The sequence below is a fragment of the Emydura macquarii genome, unplaced genomic scaffold, assembly GCF_026122565.2.
Source record: "Emydura macquarii macquarii isolate MOO-44397 ecotype Brisbane River unplaced genomic scaffold, CSIRO-AGI_Emac_v2 contig_3457, whole genome shotgun sequence".
NCBI classification, from domain to species: Eukaryota; Metazoa; Chordata; order Testudines; family Chelidae; genus Emydura; species Emydura macquarii.
This window is the reverse complement of record NW_027133594.1, coordinates 619-27750: the sequence shown is the minus strand read 5'-3', so window position 1 is coordinate 27750 and position 27132 is coordinate 619. Positions and strand designations below refer to the sequence as shown.

Sequence of the window (27132 nt, the reverse complement as noted above, 5' to 3'; positions counted from 1 at the left end):
AACAAGTGAGCTCCCCAGCCCTTTCTGGAGGCGTTGATGATTGGAGTCTTGGCAGGGACTGGAGTTTGAAATGGAATTCCTTGACATATATTGTTAGGGTTTAGCCACCATGGAAGAGACAAAAGAACCCTCTAGGGGATTTCAAGTCTGAATCTGAGGTATTAGTTGACAGATGTTCTGAAATCTCTCTGGAAGGAGAAAGACTCTTGCAACTCTAGAGACCAGGATGAGTTCTATTGACTGTGTCGGAATTAGGTTTGATTTTTTTAGATTGACTATGAAACCCAAATCAATTAAAAAGGCATGACCTCAATTCACATAAACTAAAGCACGTTAAACCCCCATTTGACTGCTCATATTCAGGAAAAAGTGACCTTAATTCGCTGTAACTTAAGCTGAATTAAGTTACAGCAAACTAAACATTGAGCCCCTCCAGCAGCACGACATCACAATCACTGACGAACCACTGCCATCAACACTTGGTTTCTGAAGCACCTTCTCCCCCATATGGCCCTCACAGAACTCTGCTTTTTCTCTTACCCCAGACAGATGAAGTAGGAGGGGCCAAAGCCAAGTGTCAGTGTTGGGAAAATCTAAGGAAAAAAGTCTGCACAAAAAATTCTTCATGTCTGCTCCTTGACCATGAAAGACACCAACTGATCCTCCTTTTCCTCCACCATAGCAATCACAAAATCACACCCCATTGAACTATTCTGGAGTGTCAATCACTGTCAACTTAGAATGTCTCCTCATCTCCATAGCCCAGCACCACTCTCTGGGAGGGACTACTACCCACTGAGAGCTCCCCGCTTGGCACACAGACCCACTGGGACAAAGAAGGATATTCCTGACTCCGACTGGCTTATACTTTACTTCCCTTTTGTCATTTCTTTTGCTGTCAGTTGCTTGAGACGGACAGGGAGAAGTCTTCTGAGGAGGAGAAGATGGCAGGGCATGATGCCCATTCTGCAGCAGAAGGAGCAGCTTAGGGGGTACAAAGGAGGCTGTCCTGTCTCCTCTGAGAGCTCTCTCAGAGGAGAAGGTGGTGGTGACTCCTGTTGAGAGTACAGAGGAGCAGCACGGCTCCAGCCTGGCCTTTGAGATCTCAAAGTTGCAGCTGGACAGCATGACAGATGAAGAGGAAGATCAGAGCAACAACCATGAGCATTAACTGCAGAGGAACGAGGCCAAGCACCGCAGCATGTTTGAGATGGACATCGGGCTGCGAGCCGGCCTGCAGCACCGTCAGGCAGCGAGGGCAGCCGCCTTTAGGAGGCCAAGAGCCACTGCTTCACCTCCAACCCCACCTTCAACTGCATGGACAGCCAATGCTACAATGAGGGTAAAACAGAGTCGCGAATAGGTGCTCATTCAGTGAGCTCTCTCCATCCGGTGCCCTGAATGAGGCAGGGCTCCTCTGGAACAACTAGATGTGGTCATGTACTTATAGACTATATCATAATGCATATGCACAGGGCAGCTGAATTAAGGTTACCCAGGCAACCTTCATTCTGGTATTCCCTAACTTCTGTGCTTAACTTTGCAACTTTAATGTTCTTTTAGAGTAGGGTGGGGTTTTTTTGTTTGTTTTATATAAATACATAACATTTATTCCTCAAATTTGGGGGAGTGGGGGTTGGAATTAGTGCTCCAGTTTGAACCTCTCTCTATTTAAAATGTCCATTTTCCAAATTAGATGAGCTATCAGGATGTTATGAATCGCGGACATGTCAGGGGCTGGAGGGACACTCACCTTTCAGCCTCGGTATGTACCTGAAAGAAAGCTGACATCTTACACCATCCTCACACCCTGCTGAGTTCTTTGCTTAAAAGAAATCTGTAAAATGCTCACCTCAGTTTCTGCACTTTGCAGTTTGGATGTTTTAGTTCCTCACACAACAGTTTCAATCCTGAGTTTCCCAGGTCTTTATCTGACATGTCCAGTTCTGTCAGGGTGGGTTTGGAACTGAGAACAGAGGAGAGATCCCCCCAACAAGCGGCTGTGAGGGGGCAATTAAAAACTCTGCAGGAGACAGATAAACAGAAAGGGAAATTAGTACATCTGTCTGTCCAGGTCCTTCAGTGGGTACCAGTGGTTATCTACAAAAAGGTCTTTATTGTGGGAATAAAATCCCAGCGCTGTAATAGTGGATGCTGGGGACACAATACTATGGGTGGATTTCAATCCACGTGGATCTGTAGCTCTCATTGATTCTGTTTTGCATACATATGTTATTTTAAGCCAAAGTTCCCAAACTCCATCCTCTGAACAGAAACATTTGAGCTTTTCCTACTAAAACACATTCTTATAAAGGAGAGGTCAAAGGAGTGGAAAGAAATAGAGGGAAGGAATCTCAGTGCTAAATAATGAAATGCTGCTGCACTGGAAGACATATTACAGTTTTGTGGATGGGGGGAACCCGTTTTTCTCTTTTGCTGCCTCATTTCTACTTAGGACTCAGAAAACAAGACACCATCTATGGAATATGTAGTATTGAACATTCAGGATTCACAGAGGCTCAGTTTTGCCAGGTCTCAAGCCACACCTTCCTCACCTATTACCCCTGGGATACTAGAAAAGGCTGGAATTTCCTAGGGAGGCCAGTCTTAAAGGCTGGGCCTACAATGAAACTGTTGTTACAATATTTCACCAGCGGAGCTCCTCTGATGGCAATCGGTCTGCCAGCATCATTACTCACTGTGCCTTCTGACCCCGCTCTTAGTAAAAATGCCAAAAGCCATTATTACTTCCCAGAGAACTGCACCAGCAGTAGTAGTGCAATGTGGGAAATGTGCAGTGCTCAAAGCAGAGAAGGCTATAATGTAAAAAACAAGTGACCAAAGAATAGAAAACAGGGAAATGTATGTGGGAGTTTGGTAGGGGGATCTTCATCCTTCTTTCTTTTAGGCTAAGGACTAGGAAGAGAAGACAATGATGGCTACTGAGGCAGCAATAGAGGTGACCTAAAAAGGAGGGGAGACAAAGATGTCTGGATGCAGAAACTACACAATGTACATTGTCCTTGAGTTGGTACCTTACAGAAGCTAATTATGTATGGACTGGTGCCTGGTATTGGCTCATAGAAGAGAAGATCTGAGGACTAGGGATGCAGCTGGAGAGGATGGAGTTCAGATGGAGATTTGAAGACAAGATGGAAGAGAGGAGGCTGCACAGACAACTCAAGATTTGCAGACACCTGCTGAATGAGAGGACCTGGAGGATAGTCTGCTAGACAAGGAGAGTGACAAGGCAGAGGAAGAGACCAGCTAATGAAGGTGAGGAGGAGAAGAAATGAGAAGATGGGGTGACAAGGAAGAAGAGTCCCGTCAGAAGAGAGGAAGAGATAATGGAGATAGCCTTGGATCAGAGCTCTAGGAAGGATGAGGGGACTAGAAGAGAACATAGGTTGGAATGATATGCAGATAGAAAGAAGTACAGATGGGAGGATCCTGGGATTCACAACAATACCAGAAACAGGCAGGCCTATGTGATTAAGGGCTCCTTACACCAGAGTAGATCCAGAGAACAGAAGGGTGTGTGCTATCTGCCAGGAGCAAGGATATGAGATACGGACCTGAGGCTGAAATGGATCCTGTTAGGTGTGGCAAAAAAAAAAAATCCACTGATTGCCCTTCATGTTGGGATAAATGACACTGCCAGTCTCCTGCTAGAACACATCAAGGACAATTAAGTGTGGCTGTTTGGCTGGGGAAGATGCTCAAAGAAGTGGAGGCTTGGGTGATCGTCAGTGGAATTCTTCCAGTCCGTGGAGAAGAAGGGCAAAGCTGAGACATGATAATGAAATTTCAAACATGGTTCCAGCATTGGTCTTGTGAGGAAGGTTTGGGGATGTTTGACCATAGGGAGGCATTCATAGAAAGGGGATTCTTTGATGGATGGACTAAACCGGAGTACTTGGGATACTAATCTTTGGGGAACAAGACTGGCACAATTGATATGAGCGGTATGTGCTGCCAATGCTAGTTTTCCTTTTTCTCCCCTGTGGCTTCTGCCCAAAAACTTGCCCCAGCTACATCTCGCATCTTACAGCATCAAGGCAACCTGACAGGGGAAATGAAGTGCGGGCACAAGGGAGCCTTAATGCCAGCCTAGTTACCACCTGAGATGGAGGTTGAGGCCCATGTTAAAGCTCCCCAGAACCCAGGGATAGGAAGTGTCAGTCATCCCTCTAGTGCTGCCTCTGACCAGAGTGTTTTCTGAGACTCTTACAGGCCCCATCCACAACCCCTCCCTGGGGATCTATTCCTTCATGTGGATCTCTAGGATCATCACAGCCTTACAGTTCCAAGCCTCTGTGGACCTATTAGCCTATATGGGCTTCCCCCGTCCATGAAGGCAGAGCCTGTGGAGCTGACCTCACTGCCAGTGTCTGAGGAAGCCTCCTCTTCAAGGATCATCAACTTGAGTGAAGATTCACTCCTAGAGACCATCCATCTCCCAGGTCATGGCCTCCTCTCTCATTTCCATTGCCTCAAAGGATTCTGAGCAGTGTGTGAGTAAGATTTAAGAGGATGTTAATAAAGATCTCCTTCCATCATTATCTACTTTTAGAAGATGGTAGTGCCCCAAAGCTCCAAGCAGAATTGCAATTCATTTGTTTTGGGTGCTCTACAAACAAAGATAAAGAGACAGTCCCTACCCGGGAGGGTTATAGTCTAAGAGAAACAACCAGATAAAGGGTTAAGGATGGGGACAGAACATACAAGCAAATTAACATAGTGATATGGAACTAAGAATTGTGCCACTTTTGGTACTGCTGGGTGTTTTGTTTAATATGAAATTGGGGTAGAGATGAGGAATGGCAGGAATGTGTGAGTCAGTAAAAGTAAGGGTGTAGGAAAGGCAGGAAGAGAGACAACCATATTCAGCCCCTAAAGAATCTGTGAGATCTTTCACAGTCGCTCCACCAGATTTTAAAAAATTACAAGAACTTTTGGGAAGACTTGCAGACAGTCTTGATCTAAAGCTGTCAATGATGCAAGAAAAGCCCAGCACCTCCTTTCTGATACCCATTAGCCTAAACAGGGATGGACTGTTTCTAATAATGAAGATATCCTGGAGCCAGATAAAGTTTCTGGCTTATATCAACAATCATCTTCCAACTCTACGTGGGCAGGTTGCCTCTTTCAGGGCCATCCACTTGAGTTTGAATATTTCTATCCCCATCTTCTCCCTTGTTCACTGGTGGCAATAACTCTTTAATAGAAGTAATGACAAGATGCTGCTGCTAGATCTATCCCAAGGACGAGGATGCCAAAGGCTGGATTTTCTAGCCAGGCAAATGTCCACACTCTAGATGAAGATGGCCAACTTCCAGACAGTGTTGGCTGAATATGATTTCCTCACTTGGGAGAAGCTTCTCTCTTCTTAAGCAGTTCACAGATGATGGCAAGAAGTAGGTGAATGGGATTGTTTCTGAAGAACAGCAAGTAGCCACACATGCTTTTCATGCCAACAAACGTGGCTTGGATACTCTGCCCTCATCAATTACAGCAAGGACAATCTCATGGCTGAATAATCCAGGTCTTCCAAAAGCTGTCCAGACCATAACTGAAGACCTTTCCTTTAAAGGTTTGGGATTGTTTAGTGTCAAACGGATGAGATCTTTCAAAACCTTAAAGGCTCCCTGGCCATGCTGAGGCCATCTAGCCTATATATCCCCTCAGTGTGCAAAAAGCCAACAACTTTTCCATTTCCAGAGACCAAGCTCATCACACCCTTTAATGGTCCAAAAAAGTTCAAAGATACTCATTTCTCTGCTAGGGCACAAAACCAGGAATTCACAGCAATGTCCTGCAAGTATTCTGGGAGTTCGTCTACTGTACCATGTGCTAAACAGATGATTTGATGGACACAGCTGAGATTCCCACACTCATGTCTGCTGTGAATTCACATCCTCCCATCCTTTGGGGACCAGCTTTTCTTTATCCCGAGTTCATTCATTACATAATTATCCTGCTCTGTGTTCTCTTTTGCGGCTCTCAGGAGGATGGAAGCTGCTGCTGAGGCAGTGAATACACAGCCAGAGCAATCCTCCGTGAAATCAGTGCACTGCAGTGTGCATGCACACACCCTGGCAGTACTCACTAACCACAAATTTTGCCTTTTACATTTTCCCAACGGACCAAACAAACAGAGGGGGGAGGGCTTTGGGTTTTTTTTTAAGTGGACACATTTTTGAAATGCAAAAGTTCGAACAAGAAATACACTGTTGAATCTTTGTTAATATGAGGGGTCGGGTGCTGAAGGCCAGACAGAGCAGAGGTCAGGCAATCACCCCTCAGTTGCTCAGGGGATGGCATGCAGCAGGGGTATAAGTGGCAGAGCTGGCTGGGAAAGAAAGCAGTTTATCCATTTTTATCAAAATTATGAAATTTTCTGACGAGCTCCAGCTGCCAGGGCCAGTTTCATAGAGTGTAAACCCAGAAGGGACCATTAGATCATCTAGTCTGACCTGCTGCACACACAGGCTATTGAATTTCACCCAAATACCCCTATGTGGAGCCCAATAACTCGGAGCTGTCAAAGCTGTCTCAAACAGATGGACAGGGGCAGTGTGGAACTGCACTGGGAGAACTTATTGCACTGCTCTGCCAGTGCTCATGCTGTAACAGGGCAGAGGGACACGGTGGCGGACATGCCGTGATTGCACTGGCTCTGAGCAAGATTGAATGTAAACGGGGCTGTGATCCACTGTGCACTGTTGTAAGCATTTGTGTGTGTGGATGTGCAGTGGTACAGATGAGTTAAGAAGCTGCACTGATGCTGTTCTCTAACACAGACAGTCTCAGAGGCTCCTTATCCTCTCATCACCCTGTAAAACAGCTGTGTGCCATAGGGACAATCCAGCTAGAGGAGCCCAGGTTCAGGCTCTTGGGTGTAGGAGCAGGGTGTTGTCAACAGCTAAGACCCCTTGTCAGAGGGAATCAGACTGAGCCCTGCCTTGAACATGTTCAGAGCAAAATGCAAGATCATCTCTTTGCTAGTAACACCACCAGAGTCAGCATGAGATGGGGAGAGATGAGAGAGGAAGAGGAAGAAAAATAAATAAATAAATAAAAAAGATGGGGAAGAGGGTGGAAGAGAGACAGAAAAGCAGAAGAAAATCCCACTCCCCAAAACACCCCACACTTACTTGAGTCAGGGAAAAGTTAGATCAGATGGGGACACATGAATGTTAAATAAATAGACATGGACAGGGATTAGATATCACGGTAACAGGCACCTGAGAAATACCTAAGATTAAAATATCTAAATTCGTCTTTCTCGCCTCTTGAGCCTTCTCTGACCTCAAGCAATTTCCCCTGGACACAATGCTTCCCTCGGTCTCTCCTGCTCACCTGTTGGTTGGTAACTGAGTTAAATGTCATAGAACCTCTAGGCTGATATTAAGGCAACGCCATGCATATCAATGGGAAATTTAAACAGATGCCTAATCATCTAGACAGTTATGTATGGTCATTACACCTGCCCTGGGAAAGAGGGCTGCACTGATGTAGAATTTCCATGATGACATCAGTAATAATGGGATGTTTAAAAGGAAAAAAACATAGCTACTTACTCTAGTTTCTTTAATTTACAGTTTGGATCCTTCAAAACTTGACAGAGCAGATAAAGAGACGAATGCTTCGGCTCAGCCCGATGCTGTATCCTATAAAGAGAAAATAGAAATGTTCTATGTTGTTACCTAGGGACAGATTTTAATTCTATTTCCTGAACATTAAAATAGCCCTTTGTATGGAGCAATCATACACTGTGTATGAATTACTTTACCATTTCAGTTCATTGTAAATATACCCAAACAAAATATGTATAGTACACTATGGTGTACTTTAGATACACACAGTCTAGTAGAATAGGTTTTACTAAGTGTAATCCATTCACTTTTTGAACTTCTACTACGCTGGTCCTTTGAGCAGTTAAATGACATTCTAAGCACTTGCACAAATGGGAATATTGCCATTGATTACATGTTATTGGGTTGGGCAGTAATTGTTGTATCATTTCTGGAGATAAACAGGCTCATTCCTCTTTTATTTAACCAGGAGTATTAATTTAACCACAAAGATAAAAGCCAATAATCTGAATATTTGTTTATAATTTTACATCTGTTAGCTATCATTCAGTATTGTGTATTTGGTGTTACACTTTGTGAATTTACATCCCTATAAGTAACTAGAAATGGTGGTTTATTAGTTCCTGACACCAAAGAGTACAAGAGAGCAAGTTGAATTTTAAGGCAGCATCTGTCTAAGAAATAGTTCTGGGAGAATAGTGCAAAAATTAAAGAATATTCTGATGAACTCTAAAGTAAATTTACTTCCATTGTGTTCACAGCGCTTTACTGTTTATGTTCCACAAGTATTCTAGCAAACAAGTTTACAGACAGGAATGTTGCTGAAACTGTGAATATTACAAAATATTTACATGGAAGAAAAATCTGAACTTGTAATCCTGAGCTTTCCTATTGGAAATCTGGTTCTAATGTTGTTGCTCATCCATTCACAGAACAGAAACCTGGGAGATGACTGTATATCCAGTCAAAATGAATAATTTTGAACTGATACATTTTAACACAGATATTTTTCAAAGAATCCATGGTGAAAAAAGAGACAATTATTAATCATGAGCTCAGCTCTAGTAAGCAAGTCTTCCTTAAACAGAAAACTGATTTGATATTTTGGGTGGCAGAGTCGTTGGCTCTGCTCTCCTCTTTTTACCCCTCTATTGCTCCATCAACCTGTTTCTGGATCTATCTTTGTGCCCTTCTCACTCCTTCCCTCACCTGCCTCCTCAAACTCGCCCTTATCCACAGGTCCATTTTCCTTTCAATAAAAGAGTACCAAGCTCTCATTCAGCACTTTGCATCCATAGATTTCAAAGCTTGTTTTCTGGAAAGGTATGTTTATTAAATCCAGTTATGATCTTTCTGGAGCTGGCAAGGCAGAGTCTCCCATTCTGTACACACCAGCAACATGCTGCTTTCTGTATCCTTCAGACAAACCCTTCAATATGACCCCCCCACACACCCTGTTCTCTAAAGGACAGCTCCTGTTACACTTACATACAACATACAAATATAAACAACATCCCAAATTCACCTCAAAATATAATATTTTGCAACAGAAAAATCATTTCAACAATTAATCCAGGATCCTAACACTAACTTATTTTTTTCTCTTCTGTTGGGTATCACCCAATCACAATCTTAAGATGCACAGCCCAGACCTCTACCACCTCAGTTCTAGGAAGAACTTTTGGGAATGAAATTCCATTAGCCCATGTGGGTAGGCTTATAGAAGGATTAGATTTTTAACAGTAAATGTAAGTAAACATCAGTTTCACCCTGGTTTTATCAGTCATTACAAGAAGTTGTAAGACACCCCTACTCCGATGAACCCTCCTCTGTCCTATGACTTCAGGACTGTTAATTGCCCATTTAATTTTAAAAGGTCTCTTACAACATATGTGAACCACTTATTCTTGACAATCTGTCCCATCTTGTATTTCAGGTATAACACTCTGGCTACCCTCTCCAGACCTGAAGAAGAGGTCTGTGAAGCTCAAAAGCTTGGCCCTTCCAGCAACAAAAGTCGGTCTAATAAAATGTATTACCTCACCCACCTTGTCTATCTCATATCCTGGGACCGACAAAGCTACAACAATACCGATTTCACCATATACACGCAAACAGATGAAAAAATATTTCCATCAATAATAACAGAAATTTAGAGATAGGCAAAGGAAGAAAAATGCTGCAGAGTTCGATTTAAAGATATTTACTTTGTAGATTTTGATGTGATGTTAACAATTTGTGCTTCAACCATTACACAGCTTTAACTCTTTGAATCTCAACATCTATTGTCATTAAATAATTATTCTCTAACTCTTCTCCCCTAATTTCCACAATTTTGAATATTTACATTGATCAAAAATCTAAAAAAAAATGCTTAAATCACATAATTTGCCCATCTCTGAAAAGTTAAATTGATGAAAAGATTACAAATAAACATTGTTATTATCCATCAACATTATACAAAGATAAAAATCAAATTCTGCAAAGCCTATCTATGAGGCATGGGACACAAAGGGATCTGCAGCTAAGTGTGAACCAGCACCAGTATTCTGGAGCTCAGGATTGTTAGACTGGGTTTTGATCCTGGCTCTGGGAGCAGACTATGATCTACTTAGATACACCACAACTAAGTGTTACAATACCTCTTTTTAGGGTGTCTGCTGAGAACAAGCCTGGAATTTATCTCTGAAAACATGAATTTCCACTAAAGCGGGGGTAGTCGATAGGCAGACCACTGGCCAAATCCAGACCACCAGATGCTTTCGAATGGACCCCAAAATCTTTTTATTTTTCTTATTATCATCATTACTTTTTTATTATTTTCTTTGGAGTCTGGACCTTGACTATCCTTTGGCCAAGAAATTTGGACCTTGACAAAAAAACAATTGATTACCCCTGACCTAAAGGATCTCTACTGTGAGCATAGACGCAATGACAGGCTCAAGTTTCTACATGCCGTAGAAGAGAGAGGAGCAAAAAACATCTACGCTGTGTGAACATGCATCACACAAGGAGAGATTCTGGCCCATTTCACCTGCAAGGCAGGATGGCAAAATATGAGACTAGAGGGTGTCATCTTTCATGGGGGTTCTGCTCCCAGCTCTGCCCGCTAGAGCCTTGTCCAACCTCAGTTATCTTAGCTGTGAAATGGATGAGTTGATAGTTCACCTCTCCTAAGGGCCTTTGTCAAAAAGGGTTGTGGTGCACACAGTAATATTAGAGCAGCCAGGAGAAGACTCCTGTGCTCTTAGCTGGTATCTCAGTGCACCTTCCCCTAGGCTACAGGCTATCAGGTGGCACTTTCATTAACAAAAATGCTTGATGTTGCACTGATCGTGCAGAAATGTGCTACAGATCTGTAGGATAAGTGAGACTTGGCAAGTCTAGTCAAGTTTGTTTTTGAGATCACTTAATACTGGAGCTGTGACAGTGCAACACTCACAGCGTACAGAATTTTTTGTGTATTAGCTGATAACTCATATGGAACCATCTTCTGAAACACTTTAAATTGTATATAGCACTGATTTTTTTTTAACTGACTTTAGCTTTAACCATATTTAACTGCACATGGCGGGTAAGAGATTTTTAATGCGTGCACTTCCTCGTTATTATTTTACATTGCTGCATTATGGTGAGGGGGTAATGACAGCCGGCTTCCAGTTACAGAAGAGCTTTCATTTTAACAAGCCTGTAAAACCTTTCTTTTTAAGAAATCTCTTAAAAGTGCCATCAGCAAAATATAGACGTTAAAAAGAACACGGCATTTGAATTAACCTGATTCATTCCTGTGATGCAATCCATTAACTTTGACATTAGGAAGACAAGCATGTATGAATGGAAGTAACACGTCTAGGAGTCAGGTTGCTGGACGAGATGTGCAAATCTCGCCATGGAAGTCTGAGGCAGGAGTTAAGGGTTGCGTTACAGCTTGAGTCGGATGAACATGGGAAGTGCAGCGTGTTTCTGTGACTCTGAAGTGGAAGGTTCTTCTCTGTGATGAGCCTCCGTGTCCCACTAACAGTGGATAATTGGAGTTGTGTGTAACAAGGTAGGGGGTATGCCTTCCCCTTACCAGGATATTTCCTGTCTTTCAAGGTTTTGGGTTGGTGTTAGGAATGTGCCCTGGAGCAACTTTAACTGCCTTAACAGAGATTTTGATATTTTAATTTTAAAATCAAAGAATTATTCAAACAAACTGCTTTCCCACACACAATAGCACAGCAGAACTACATACTGAAATACATCTTGGGCTTGCTCTACACAAAGTTTTTATACCAGGATACCTTTTGCTTGGGTGTGTGTGGTTTTTTTTACTGAAATATTCATACCAGTACACTCTCTACTGTGGATGCAGTGATATCAGTATTAAAGGTGCTTTATACTGCGTCATAAGGAAAGGGAATAAGCTCATAGACTCATAGACTCTAAGGTCAGATGGGACCAATATGATCATCTAGTCTGACCTCACAATGCAGGCCACAGAACCTCACCCACCCACTCCTGAAATAAACCTCTAATCTATGACTGAGTTATTAAGTCCTCAAATCATGGTTTAAAGACTTTAAAGTACAGAGAATCCACCAGCAAGTGAGCCGTGCTGCTCGCTATAGTATAAAGACCTAGTATAGCTTATTCTCTTTTCCTTATGGAATAAGGTACACTGTTTATAAGCACATTTATACCAATATAATTATATCTGCACTAGTAGGCTAATATCATTCTGTGGTGTATTAATAGGAGTGTCATATGTAAGACACAGAGGGTAATCATCCCGCTCTACTCAGCAATGGTGAGGCCCCAGCTGGAGTCCAGTGTCCAGTTCTCAGCACCACACTTTAAGATGTGGACAGAATTCAGAGGAGAACAACAAAAAATGATCATTTAGAAAACCTGACCTATGAGGAAAGGTTACAAAATTGGGCATGTTTTGTTTTGAGAAAATAAGACTGGTGGGGGGGGACCTGATAAAAGTCTTCAAGTAGGTGAAGGACTGTTAATAAAAAGGATGGTGATCAACTGTTCTCCTGTCCACTGAAGGTAGAACAAGATGTAATTGGATTTAGACCATGTCTATTCTAGCGCTTGTGTCAGCAAAACTTTTGTCGCTCAGGGGGGTTAAAAAAACCCATCCCCCTGTGCGACATAAATGTTGCCGGCATAAACGCTCATGTACACAGTGCTATGTCAGTGGGAGACGCTCTCCTGATGACACAGCGATCACTGCTCATTGAGCTAGTTTTATTATGTCGACGAGAGAGCTCCCCCTCATAGGCATAACATGGCTTCACAAGCGCTCTTAACAATGGCACAGCTGTATCGGTACAGCCACTTAAGCTTGTACGGGTAGACATGGCCTTAACCTGCAGCAAGGGAGATGTAGGTTAGATCTTAGGAAAAGCTTTCTAACTATAAGGGTAATTAAGCACTGGAATAGGCTTCCACAGGAGTTTGTGGAAGCCTCATCACTGGAAATTTCCAAGAACAGGTTAGACAAACACCTGTCAGGGATGGTTTCGGTTTATTTGGTCCTGTCTCAGTGCAGGGGGCTGGACTAGATGACCTCTCAAGGTCACTTCCAGCCCTCTATGTCTATGCTTCTATACTAGCAGTGCTGTAGCAATGGACTATACCAGTATTGTTTCAGTGGTATAGCTTGTGAGCATAGACAAACTCTTAGCAGCACAGGATGTTTTCTTCACAGTACCAGGGGTCCATTCTCAGACTGTTCCACGCTGAGGTGCTAAACAGACTGACTATGGCCACTTTGGCCATTTTATAGCAATATTTAACTATTTAAATATTATAGTTTTGCTTCTTCAGCTAGATTTAAAGCAGAGACAAAAGCTGGCAGCACACTGCACGCGATGCCAATGAGTGTACTGCTCAAATCAACTGTAGTAGTCTGAAAGCAACACTCTAAAATGACCAGTGAGTACAGAGCAACCCACTGTCATTTAGCTCCTCGGCACTGACCACTCTAAGGACAGCACCGAAACTATGAAAGAGCAATTTGCACCATCAACCTGGAAATCAGTGTCTAGTTTTACCCTGCTACTGTGTGTAAAAGGCAGCAATTTCTGTGCGTTCTGTTTTGCAAGGGGAATATTCGTCCTTAGACATTCACCAAGTCTAAGCAGAAACTCTTGTCCTTGAAATTCAGTGAGTGTAGTGAAATTGAGAAAAGGAGGGGCAGCTGAGTTTGGATAAAGAGAATCTGAAAAAGATAATGACTTATTTTTTCTGCCTTTATTGAGGAGAGCATAGTTTTACCCTGGGGTCCTGGATACTTCCTGTTTCTCTGTTGTGTCAGTGTGCCACAATGATGGACTTTGCAAAGTTGTCAAGACACAGGGAAAATAATGTTTCATTTGTCAATTACACTGCAGATTTTTGAACTCAGGTAATACTTACTGATACAACCACTTTTGTCGTCTTGGAAGCACATCTTCCCCATGTTCATCAAAATCAAATGTACAGTAACATATGCAAAGTGACTCCAGTTGACGACAGTTTTTTACACAGAATGAAAAAACCACTTGATCCATATGGGTAAGTTTGTTTGACCTTAACGTTAGTGAAGTGAAACGATCCAATGCGCTTTTCACAAAGTTTTCTTCATGCATCTCAAACATACAGTGAAACTCCTCAAGGTTATATAACTCATGCATACTGGACAAAGGTAAATCTTTTTGTTGGCTTGTTTGAACCCACTTCAGCAAATCTGGCTTAATTTTAGGTGAAATTTTACAGGCAAACTTTTCCTCTATGACTTTCATCCTTTCTTCATTTAAGAGACCAAACAGGAATCGCACGGTTAACATTAAATAATTTCTAGAGTTTCCATAGTTTTCTAACAGTGTTTTCATACCGTTCTTGGGAGCGCCTGAATCTTTCATTGTTTCTTCATCTCCCTCCAGCACATAAAACAAAGCTGCAAAAAACTCCTGAAAGCTTAAGTGAATGAAGCTGTAGGCATTCACACAGTCAATGTCTTTTTGAAAAATGTTCTTGTTCGAAGAGAGGGGAAGAGAGTCTGGCTGATTTAACCCAAACTTCTTGAGTTCTGCTTCCTCAAACAGTATCTTTTGCTTCCAGATTCCATAAGCAGCTAAAGAGCAAAGTCCCCTCAGGTTAGCTTGCATGTGTTGCTTCAAATTGCTGATGACAGGCTTTACAAAACTGGAAAGATAGAGCATGTATACTCCAGTGACTGATTTTGAAGTTTGTGCAAGATCCTCACCTTTTTCAAGCTGTTGTTTCACAACAGTGCAGATGATCCAACACAAGATGGGAATAAAGCACATGGTGAAGAAAATATCATTTGCTTTCACAAATTGTAAGGCTTGTCTTGCTTGTTTCTCATTTCCAAAGAATTTGTGGAAATATTCTTTCCTGTCAGCTTCAGAAAATCCCAGGATCTCTGCATAACGTGAACACTCCAAACACTGTGAGAGTTTCTTCAGAGCAGTTGGTCTTGTAGTGATTAGCAAGTAGGATTGGGGAAGAATCGTTTTCCTGAATAAACTGCTCAGTATGGTTTCTACTGGCTTCTTCTCCCAGAGATCACAACACAGATTTTCTGTCTGCTCAAAAGAGAATCTCAGCTCATCAAAACCATCAATTATGAACAAGAGTTTTTCTGGCTTCATCAAAATCTCCTTCAGTGGTGCATTTGTATTAGGCCAATTTTTAGAAATCACATCAACCACACTTCCCTGTTCAATAAGGTTTGTTTCTCTACAGTTTATGTAAAAAACATAATCAAACTTTTTTTTATAGAGCTCCCCAGCTGCCCAACCATACATGATCTTTCTTGCTGTCATTGTTTTCCCAATTCCTGCAGCTCCCAGCAACACAACAATTTGTGGGGTTTGTCCTTGTTTATCAGGATTAAATAGGGTGTCTATCGTCACTACAGAATGAGCTTTTTTAGTCTTGATTTCTTTGTGTCTCCAACCCATTGCCATTATTTCATGGTCGTGCTCCATTGCATAACTAGGTTTATCTAGAATAATCAGCTTTGGATATCTTCTGTTTAGTATCATGTTGTCAGTAGTAAGACTTGTCATGTTTTGTATTACTTCATATTTGTTTTTAACATCTTCTTTATACTTCTTCCTGTAACCTAAATCAGTACATGAGGCATTAGAAGTATTGAACTGGAAGCTCAGAGAAAAGACTTGATCTGTTACAATAAAACTATTAACAAATAATAATGGTATCTGAAACTGATATTGCACCTGTCCTCAGAGAATCCTGAAATCACTTAACTATGGAACTGACCCTGACGCCCTAACTTGTATAAAATTGTCCCACAGAAATGATTCGTGTGAGTAAAGACTGTAGTTATCATCTTACCTCTCACTGCAATACAGCCACCTCTTGGGAGAAACCTGGCAACTGTTTATCAGTGCACAGCAACACTATACAGCAAGTTAATGTACAAAGTGGAAGTTAAACCATGCTGAGAATTTAGGTGGAGAAAATATAACTTCATAAACTAGAATTTGCCCAAGGCACTTGGGGTTGAATAAGGAGAGCAGAGTGTCTTTATTGACCACAATTAGATACCTCCAGTTTGCGTTCTAGGGGATGGCGTTCCTAGCAGCAGAGCATCTTCTGGCACCGCGCTGCTCTGTTGGTTCAGTAGTGACCCGGAGGGATGTTGTGCACATGTCGGTATTACAAGTTGCCCGAGGTAACAAGAGGGCAACTCAGACCGTTATAAAGACTTGTTTGTAAAAGTCAGACAGAGTTGAAAATCGAATGACTGGTACAAACTGGATAGTTTAAGCTCTAGAAGACCTGTGCTAAGGGGCCTGCAAAGCTCCTGGGAAAGGACAAGTTGGCATGACAACGAGCTAAGAGATTCTAGACATGGGAGGAAGGGTTTATAATTGAAATGGCCACAGCATGTTGTGATCAGTTGATTTTAGTGCAATGAGGCTGCTCCCCATTTTGAGCGCTCTTTATCTTGGGGCAGGGGCGTGTCATTAAACACAAGAGTAGACGTATTAGAAGGAGGGAACCATGGCTGTCATCCTGGCCATTTCCCGTGATCTACCATGATGCTGTTGGGCCTTTATCATCCTGATCCTGAAAGCCATCCTGACCAGACTGAGCCAGAGAAAGGGAACCAAATGACATCATTGTCTCCACTGGCTTTGACTAAATCCTGTACACCACACGGCATGTCAGCCTGGGCTACCTGTCGTCACCCCCTACCTTGTGTCTCATTTTCCTTCCCAATCTTTCCCTTTATACCTACTGTCTAGCCAGGTCATGGCTTAGCCAGCCAAAACAACTCAATCTTTTAGAACACTGCTGCAAGTCCAAGACCACAGAGGGAGATAAAGGCAATGCCTTAAACAGCCTGACTCCGCTAAAAATGTGCTGGGTCTCAGAGTGACTGATCAGACTATGTGCAGGGGCTGTGATTCTCCAGCAGTGATGTTGGAAGTGAAAGTCAGCGCCAGAAAGAGGGGCTGCATTTTCCCTTTGCTATGCTTTTCTCTCCCCTTTGTGTGCATTTGTCTTGTTTTGTCGTAAAGGATTTCAGTAGCCACACAAAGGCATTTCCTTGGGTTGACGCTTGCTGCTGCCCATTAAACCCTCGGAGTGCTCTTTAACTCCAGTACTATACAACAGTCACCATTAAAATCTGTTGCCTTTGGGAGCAGGTAGCCTTACTGCTGAATTCATGATATTCCCTAGACTAGAAAATAATAAGAATACCCTGTGCTAATAGTATGAGCTGGAAAGGTGTTTGTTTCAGCAAAGAATTCAAATGAATAAGCAGGAACCCACTGTATTTAGGTCATTTCCCATGTAATTATCATACCTTTTGCTCATAACGGTTATGATTTTTTATTTGAATGCAAAATTGAAAGGGAAATTGCATTTAACTAACAGTAAGAATTTATAGTGCATTTATATTCTGTATAGAGCCGTCTAGTGACTGAATGGGGGAGTTGCAATTTGTGTTTAAATGAGGAAATCAATGAGGAGAACAGTTCCAGAGGGGTAGACGAGTTAGTCTGTATATAGCAAAAACAACGAGAGTCTTGTAGCACTTTAAAGACTAACAAATTTAATTTCTTCAGGCATAAGCTTATATATATAAAACTCTCGTTATTGAGGAGAACACTGCCACCAAGCAGTCATTTTATGAGGTGTTGTTTGTGGAATATAGCAAAGGGAGTTCTATTGGTGTGACCTCTCTCTGCTGGTTTCGGTTCATGACTCCTCTGCATGTCTCATAGAGAATAGGCTACAGTGTCAGAAAAACAGAACAACTTGCATTGGGGCAGAGTCATTCAGGTGGGTTTGTGAGGAGAAGGAGTCTCTCCCTGCATTTCTAAGCAGATTAGATTGAAAAATTGAAGGGCCCCTGTTAATTCTGGCCTAGTGTAGGAGATGGACTAGTTGGCTCACAAGAGCCTTTCCAAACCTAGGGAATTAAGACAGACATAGAGGGAGGCAGAAGGTTTTTTCATTATTATTTGGGACAGTTCTAATCAAAATGGAAATGTTGGGGTTGGAGAGTAGTCTAGTATTTACTATACTCACTTATTCATAGAATGATCATTGCCCAAATCAATTAGATGCCATTTTACAAATATAAGTTTGAAAACAGTGTACGTTATCTTTTGTGAGGTGGAAAGAGGATATTTTATCCCCCTAACTTCATTATTAACAGAGGCTTGCCGAAAGTAAACAAGAACTTGTATTCTATTACTATGTTCTGGGAGGATCTAGAGCCCCAACTGGTGGTCAGGGCCCCATTGTACTAGGTTCTGTACACATAGATATGAAAAAGACGAACCCTGCCTGAAAGAGCTCACAGACTAAACCAGCTAACTGCTCCCTGGATTGCTCTCTGGGGCAGCTAAACTCACACCGTGGAGGACTATCCAGGGGCGTGAATTCCAAATGTCTCTAGAAAGAGCCCTATGGCCAGCCCTGCAGAGTTCCATCCCAAGAACCCCTGGCAGAATCAACCCAGCTGATCTCCATTGACACCTTGGGGTTCATGAGAGAGGAACAGGAATGAATGTAACGGGGTTGAGTTTAGCTCCATCACTGAGCACATGGATTGTACCACTGCTCCACTAAAGAGTGGATTCCCATTGGCACTGGCTCTTACACTCTTATGGGACACTGCAAAGTGGCCTGGAGTCTTAGGAACTGCAATTCTCCAGGTCTGCTGGCTACTTGGCTGTTTGTATTACACTGAATTTATTTATTTAATGAAAAATAACTTGGAGATAAAGTTTATGCCTGGAGATCCAGGACGGTCCCATGAGGCCAGTCAGCTGTTCAGTAATAACATACTGGGCCAGGCTCTCTGCTGTGATCATTCTCCAAATACAGATCCTCAATTTTCTGTCCCAGCCCCAGCACAGGTTAGAGCAGCCTAGGGGCTGTTCTAACTTACAGCAGCTGCCAATGGCCCCCCAAGGAACAGTCCCCCTGCTGGGAATGCATTCCAGTTAATTCCCCTCCTCATCTCTCCCTGTCCATGACATGCCCTCTGCACCATTATATTGGTTAGACACCCACTGCGGAGTCCCCCACACTGAGGGTGTTCTCAGACGGAGAGTTACAGACCATGTCTGCTCCCTCATGATGGTTGTGTGGGGAAAAGGGAGTGGAGCAGCTCAGAGAATCTGGCCTACCACAAACAGAAATCTCTGCTTTGAGTCCCCTGGATTCCTGCTGGGATTTAGGCATTTCTGCTGTCAGCCTTTTGTTTCTCCTTCTGTTCCTATTGGTGCTGCCCTGAGCCAGGTCCCAGGAGAACACTCCCAGGTTCTACAGTGGCTATACGTTTCTTACCTTTTTCTTTTCTTTCTTTGAGTTTAGCAGCAGAATCTCGGAGGTCGATCTGAGTGAAAATGTCTATGGTTACATCTACTGCGGCCTCTCCACCATAGACTTTCATCAGGAGGTTCTTAGTATCTATCTGGTTGGCATTCTCCAGCCAATCTCCGGGGATATTACCTTTCCCCTTAAAGGCAGAGTGTGATAATTTGTCTTTAAATCTTTTGAAGTCTCCCTGAGAAAGGTTGTCAAGGGCACGTACAAGCAGATCACTGATTCTGCTGCTTTGGTTTCCCATCACTGGATATCAGGAATTGAACTAAAATACAATGAAAAGTACCATTATTAACAATTGATATGGTATAACAATGATTTCCATGTAGAGAAAAGAAGTGCAACCTAAGGGGGAGAGTAGGTCACTGAGGCACATAACTCCTTGGTGCTTTTCCACGCAAATGACTCACTGGACTTGGTTTCTCTCTGTGCCTCAGTTTTTCCATCTGTAGAACAGGGATAATCATACTCCTCTAACTCACAGAGGTGTCATGCAGCTTAATCAGCATTTATAAAGCCTGTTGAAGTTTTAGGATAAAAAGTGATGTAATAATAGTACTTATCATGAAAATAGATTTCAAAATACAAGATTGGGATACCTCAATTTAATTCTATTTCAGAAAATAACCACACACAATCTGGAACCGGTACATCACAGCCCTGGGGTATCAGGCCCTGTATACTGGGATGACCTCAGGAGGTTTTTTGCATATCAGAGCACTCAAGATGAAAGGTAGCTGTGATAATATCTGACAGTGATCAGGCCCCACAACCTGAATTTATAAACTAACTAGTTCAGATTAAAATTAGCCCATCCCAAGGGAAAATGCAAAGAATGACATTACCTAGAAAGCTACTACAAACAACGTCTGATGGCCTTAACTTGATTTGTTTCTCTCAGTTTTCTTGATGCTCAAACACAGAGGCACTGGACATCTAGAAAGAAGAACAGGCAATTTTCTCGAAGTTTATTTCCACAACAAAAAGAAACAAAAACACCTCCAATTAAAGCTAATCTTCAAAGCTTTTTGAATTTCCATAGCAGTTCTCATATGACTGCAAGTAAGGTTCTAAACTTTCCTAGCAATCTTTTATAGATATAAAATCTTTTTCTTGGCTTTTATTCCTTCTGGAAGTTTCTCTTTTGGCGGCATCCCTTTGTCATCAGCAGCTAGCACACCTGTTTCTGTGATAATATTGACATCACAAACACCATGAACTTCTTCATCTTTTTGTACCTCCCACATATTCTGTGTTGGGAGAAAACAATGTAGCAGCTTTAAGCAAGATGATGTAGCAGGTCTAATCAAAACAAACAACATATAAAGAGAGTGTGATTGAATATTTGCTCAATATTCAAATAGCAGTGATATCAGCAGACAGTGGAGCTTAAGTTCCTCTGTCTCATGTTTTTCTGAGGTAGAACATTGCCATCATTTTTCATTTTAAAACATCATGAGAAAGAGGGGTTTTGGCAAAAATAAAGGAAGCAGAAGTGGACCTTCATGGACCATGAATATCATAAGCTGAAAACATGAACATGAAAAAGCTTTACAAGTCACTTTCACAGTTACCCAGGAGGAAGCCGCTGCTTGATAAATGCAGGATGGGAGATGGCATTTCTGATACATCCGTGTGAGATTCTTTATCTCTGTTGTCTTTCTGGGGCAATCCCCTTTATTCCCTTGAAGATCAAATAAGCAGCTCCATTTTGGGTGCAAAGCCCCCATGCCAGCTCACATCCCAATACCTGGCACCATTTGGGGCTTTGTGATCTTATTCTGAGAATTTCTCGTATTTGTTGTTTTTATTTGTGGCTCCCAGAAGCCCTTCTCCCAGCTGAGAAGTGGAAACAGGACACCCACCATGTATTTCAGCAGAGAAATAAGAAAAACGGTGAAAAGGAATCCACTAGCCGCACTCCTTTTAGTATGGAAACACAGAGGGTGGTTTCTGCCTGGTTTTACGACAAGAGACCAGCTCCTCTGTAGGTGTCGGCCAGCGTGGCTCTATGGATGTCAATAGAGCCACTTCCATTTACATTGACTGCAGATCTGGCCAAAGGACTGTTCATGTCTTGGAAATGACCTAGGGTCTGGGAAGAATGCAACGCAGTGGCCTAGACCCTAGAATCATAAAAATGTAGGGCTGCAGGGGCCCTTGAGAGGTTCACTAGTCCAGCCCCCTGTGCTGAGGCAGGACCAAATAAACCTAGACCATCCCTGACACGCGTTTGTCTGACCTGTTCTTAAAAGCCTCCAATGATGGAGATTCCGTAACTTCCCGTGGAAGCCTAGTCCAGAGCTTAACAACGCTGATAGTTAGAAAGCTTTTCCTATCTAACCTAAATCTCCCTTGCGGCAGATTAAGCCCATTATTACTTGTCCACCTTCAGTGGACAGGGAGTATAATTGATCATTGTCCTCTTTACAACTGCTCTTAACATTTTGAAGATTGTTATCAGGTCCCTCCTCAGCCGTCTTGTCTCAAGATTAAGATTATGTCTATATTTACAATGCTACATTTACAGCTGCAGCTGTGCCTGTGTAGTGCTTTGGTTTAAACATTACCTACAATGACTGGAGGGGTCTCCGTCACTTTAGTTAATCCACCTCTCTGAGAGGCGATAGCTAGGTTGACAGAAGAATTCTTTCATTGACCTGGTGCTGGTCTACATCTGGGGTTAGGTTGGCTTAACTACATCACTCCGGGTGTGGAGTTTTCACACCCCTAAGCGACGTCGCTGGGTCAACCCAGTTTTTCAGCATAGACCAGCCCCAAAACATGCACAGTTTTTTTAATCTTTCCTCATAGATCAGGTTTTTTAAACCATGTATCATTTTTGTTCCTCTCCTCTGGACTCTCTCCAATTTATCCACATCTTTCCTAAAATGTGGCTCCCACAACTGTTCACAATACTCCATTTGAAGCCTCACCAGTGCCGAGTACAGCAGGACAGATACCTCCACTGGTTTACAGATGACACTCCTGTTAATAACAACCCAGAAACAATTGAAGAATCCACCACTTCCCTCGGCGGATCGTTCCCCATCTCCAGATAAGACTGAGGGCTTTTCTGGAATATCTGCTTTAATCAAACAATTTATTAGGTTTGATGCAGGAGTAGTTACATGAAATTTATTTGAGTCAGACCAGATGACCTAATGGTGCCTTCTTGCCTTAAAAGTCTATGGATTTATGAAACCAAAAAAACATCCCATTGGATCCCCCCAAGAGCAACAGCCCATTCACACACCAAGAAACACAGCCCAAGTAACAAATAGTGCCATATGGTTACCAGTCATAACATTATTATGTAGCTTCTTCAGTGGAGTCTCAGAGATGTAGACAAAAACCAAAGTCTCTGCCCCAAAATGACTGAAATATACATGGATTTTTTTAAATCCTGTCTTACGTAGTTTATACACTGACTCTAATGTGTGTAAACAAACACAGATAAATTGGAGATAAGGCTGGGTGTGTATTTTGTAAAGCAAGTGTTAATATTTAAGCGTACATAAATGTCCTGGCAGGTGGTCTGTGCTGTGTAATTCATAGAGTGATTAGCTTGTTATTTCCTGTGGGTTTTTTGGATATGAGTTATGTCTCAAAGCCGCCTGAATTTCCAGCAAAAGATGTTTTTAATCCGGATTTGGGACTGGGGAAAGGAGGACACCTTAGTTAATTCCTTCTTTGGTTTCTATTCCTAAACATCCTCCCTGCTGAACACTGTTAGTAATGCCCTTCTCAGCACCAATCCCCAAATCTGCCTTCTCTCCTAAGAGACACTCCTCCCCATCTCCTCTTACAGCCTGTGGGCAGCGTGTGGAGAAGAACAGCCACAGGATGTCCTCAGCCGTTCCAGTCTCTGAAGTCTCACAATAGTTGAAGTAGGGCTGGGGAAGTGACTTCTGGTGAAGTGAGAGGGCCCCTCAGGCCTCCTCACAGCCACTCAGTGTAATCTCTGTTTAATCTCTGTTGTAATCTATGATCCTTACCGGATACTCAGACTCCCATTCTTCACGTCTGTTACACATACATTTACTTCTGTCTCATGCCCCACCCTAGCTCCTGCTTAGACTCCATCCCTCCCTCTCTCCTTCACACACACACAGCTGTTGAGACAGCCGGAAACCAGAGGAAATGGCAGAATAACCCTCTCCTTTCTGGTTTAGTTACTTAAATTAACAAGAATACAAGCCTGAGATAACCTCTGTTTCCCTGCAGGGGAGACTAGAGAACCCAGCAGAGATGTGCCTCCCCGACCCCTTCTCTCTTAAGAAGAGACGTCACTGATCTTTCCCAGACAAAAACCTTGCTCTAACATGATTTAAGCCAAGGGAAATATTTTACATGCTGCGCTTACCCGGCTGCACTGAAGTGAACTGGATCTGTTTGAATTTGAATCAGTTTTTCTTCATCTCAAAAAGAGTGCACAATCCCACAAGCTGATGAAATTCAAGGAGCTTCACTGTCTAAATGTAATCGGGGCAGGGCTTCCTTTCCCATTTCCTCTGTCTCTCAGTTCAGAACTAGCTTCGTTTCTCCGCCCCTTCCCTGTTTAAAGAAACATGACTGTTTTCCCCCCCTATAGTATTATAACAAACAGTGCAGCAAAAAGACTTGCACTTAAAATAAATGCCTAGTAAACGTCCAGCAAAAGAGAACATTAACAATATAGATGATCTAATTCTGCAATGAACTGTAAAATGTTCTGATCTAATTTACTCAGATTTATCACTTTCAGGTATTTAGGCCAAAATGTTCAGACATGGATGCTAAGAGTTAGGCACCTAAATAGAAGTGCCCTGGTTTGCAAAGTTGCTGAGCACTTACAAATCACTAGGAAGTCAGTGGGAACTAGCATTGCCATCTCTAGAGCTTTTATAGTGAGTCTCATGGATTTGGTGTTTTTCTTATCGCCTCAGCTCCTGGAGTCCTGAAGTTACAGGAGAATCCCAGCTTCCATTTATAAAAAACGTTCCTGGGTTTTTGCCCTCATGGTTGTGGAGAACAGCCTGAAAACAGGACTGCAGTGAAGCCTAAAGACTCAGAAAACCAAAAGGCAAATAAGAATCACAGATGTATTTCTTCTTTAAAATCTCATGATTTTTGGGAACCTGACTCATGACTTTTTGACCATTTATAGTTGACAGTACTGAGGAACTGCTTTTGAAAAGTCAGGCCACTTTTAACTAGATGCCTAAATATGGATTTAGGTGCCCAACTTCTATTACCCAAGTTTGAACATTTGGAGCTAACCTCTCCAAACATCCTGGGGTATCTGAGGAGTGGGAGACACTGGAATAGTGCTTTGTTTGTCCAAACACTTAAAAGAAAAGGAAACAGCCTCTTTTTAAATACATACAGGCTCCCAAATGACTCTATTGTTGAGTTCCCTCACTACTGTAGATAAAACGTATGTCTTTATCTTGGATTTTGTACAACAACAATGAAGATGTTCAAAGTGGTTAATATTGTCGAGGAAAGAATCACTTTGCTATACATTAGAGTTGGATAGAGTGCAGCTTTAATTGTGACACACACACACACACACACATACAAAGTACTTTAGCTAGAGGGAAGCCCAGGCAGCATGTCTAGATGCTGATCATTGGTACTTTCCCTGGCTACCAGAAACAAAAGGTTTATATAGGGGTTGCTTAAGTTCATTTACATGTGATCGTATAGTGGAATTTGACTAACAGTTTATACTTGACAGGAAAGACAATTATATATACAATGGGGTACACCAGATGTTTTCACAGGAAAGACCAAAGAGTTACTTGATTATATAATGTGGTTATCAGGTACCCTGTCTATCACTCGAAGATGGGTGACTACACAATACATGTTAAAATGCTAATTTGTATGGAGTAACTTCCTATGGGGCCAGGAAGACAGGGGGGCACGTACCAATACTTATCAGAACAGGAGATGTCGGTTTACAGACATCAAAAGGGCTAGAGTTTCCCAAAAGGAGTTTGCATTTAAATGGTGGTTCTGAGACATCCTATGGGATTTTAGCATATTTATCTCAGTCTCAGTTTGGGGCATCCTGTCAATGACTTAACCTGAGGGCTTCCACCACAGTTCAGGCTACCCACTTTCAGGCCAGGCCTTCTATAATCAATTCTATGATTAATTCTTTGATTCCACAATCCTCCCTTTTGTACTTCCAGTACAACATAAAAAGACTTTGATTTGAAATGGCATAAGCATCTGTGGCCTCTCTTATCCATTACTATTGGGGGGGAATTACAACAAAACTGAAACAAAAAAACTTTTGCTAAACACACTTAGGTTTGCCTGTTCCACGAAACCATTTTCTGTAGTTCAGGTTTCAATACTTGTCCTGCTACAAATTGTATACTTTTCCACACACCCTTACTCTCATCTAAAGAGAAGTCCAGGCACCTACTCTTCCCACACACTGACCAGTGGGGCTTAGGTCCAGGAGGCCCTGGCTCCAGGTTGGTCTGAGGCCTTATCCACTGGGCATGCTACGGGGAGGCAAGGGAGGCGGTTGTCTGCTTGGACAATTGTACCCAAAACTACAGGCATGGTTTGTCGAGGGGAGACTGGGATAACGTAAGGTTACACATTATTACCTGGCAAAACATTAAAACGATGTACATATTTAGGTTATATTACATTAAAGGAGATTAACAGGCAATACACGCTGTCAGAATGTAAAATCTCCTTGGAGGGTTTTGAACTTTTACAGCGAAATAGAAATGTCCTTTAGCTGCTGTATTTCTTTGTTGTTTTCTTCTTCCTTTTGGAATAGTTCTGAATACAGCAGGTACATCTCTTTTCGGGTTTCGGAGTTTAATTTCGGTTTAGGAGTTCGGGTAAGCTGTTTTATATGTAACTTTAAACAATACTGTAATAATATTACAACAATATATATAAAAAAATAATTATTATGATTGAAATAATACCATACACAATTTTTCTTCCTAAATTTCCTATGTCAGGTAGCCAGGAGGTCAATTTAGACCAAATTTCTTCAAAGCCCCAATTAATGTTTTCTGAGGCTACCTGGTGCACTATTTTAAGCTGAGACTGAATTTTGTGAATATCCATCTCAATCTTTTTATCTTGGTTTACATACATACAACAACTTGAGTTTACTAGGGCACATACTCCGCCTTGGAGGCTAAAAGAAAATCTCAGGCCATGCTATTTTGGGTAACGACTTGAGACAGTTGGGTGACTTCTTCTTGTAAGGTTAGGACAGCATCCATAGTAACATTTCCCATAGCCTCTATGGTGGAGGAAAGGTTGACTACAGCCTGTTCCAATTCAGCCACTCCTAATGAAGGAAAAAGGGCTCTGACAAACTGGTGAAAGCCAGAGTGGCGAGCTACCAGTGGATTTTCTGACCGTTTATTGCGAGGGACTAAATTTCGGATCTGTATGTTAGGTAACTCATTGTGGATTTCAAACCCTGGGATGACTTGCTCTATGGTGCACGTTCCTACCCACTTCCAAGGCAAAATTTTGTAAGCCCATTTCCCACATAGCCAGAACATTCCTGGGGCCTCTATGGCGGGATACGCGTAATGGGTGCTGTTATTGAATCTACATCTTTCGGCTAAATACATAACAAAAGATGGAGTGGACTGTGGGATTTTGGGAGTGTTTTCACAGT

The 27132-nt window shown here is 42.2% G+C and overlaps 1 protein-coding gene across 1 annotated transcript in view; it reads right to left on the bottom strand.

Annotated features, from left to right (window-relative positions):
• LOC137144485 (NACHT, LRR and PYD domains-containing protein 3-like) overlaps nucleotides 1-23976 on the bottom strand; it is a 42316-nt gene extending 18340 nt beyond the window's left edge. Inside the window, exons 1-6 of the mRNA XM_067534844.1 lie at nucleotides 23842-23976; nucleotides 20321-20411; nucleotides 19437-19740; nucleotides 14010-15723; nucleotides 7584-7673; nucleotides 1853-2023 (exon numbers count right to left, since the gene is read on the bottom strand). Of these exons, the coding sequence (XP_067390945.1) occupies nucleotides 1853-2023; nucleotides 7584-7673; nucleotides 14010-15723; nucleotides 19437-19719 (2258 nt within the window). The 5' untranslated portion in view covers nucleotides 19720-19740; nucleotides 20321-20411; nucleotides 23842-23976. The remainder of the gene's footprint in view (nucleotides 1-1852; nucleotides 2024-7583; nucleotides 7674-14009; nucleotides 15724-19436; nucleotides 19741-20320; nucleotides 20412-23841) is intronic.
• Nucleotides 23977-27132: the final 3156 nt, after the last annotated feature.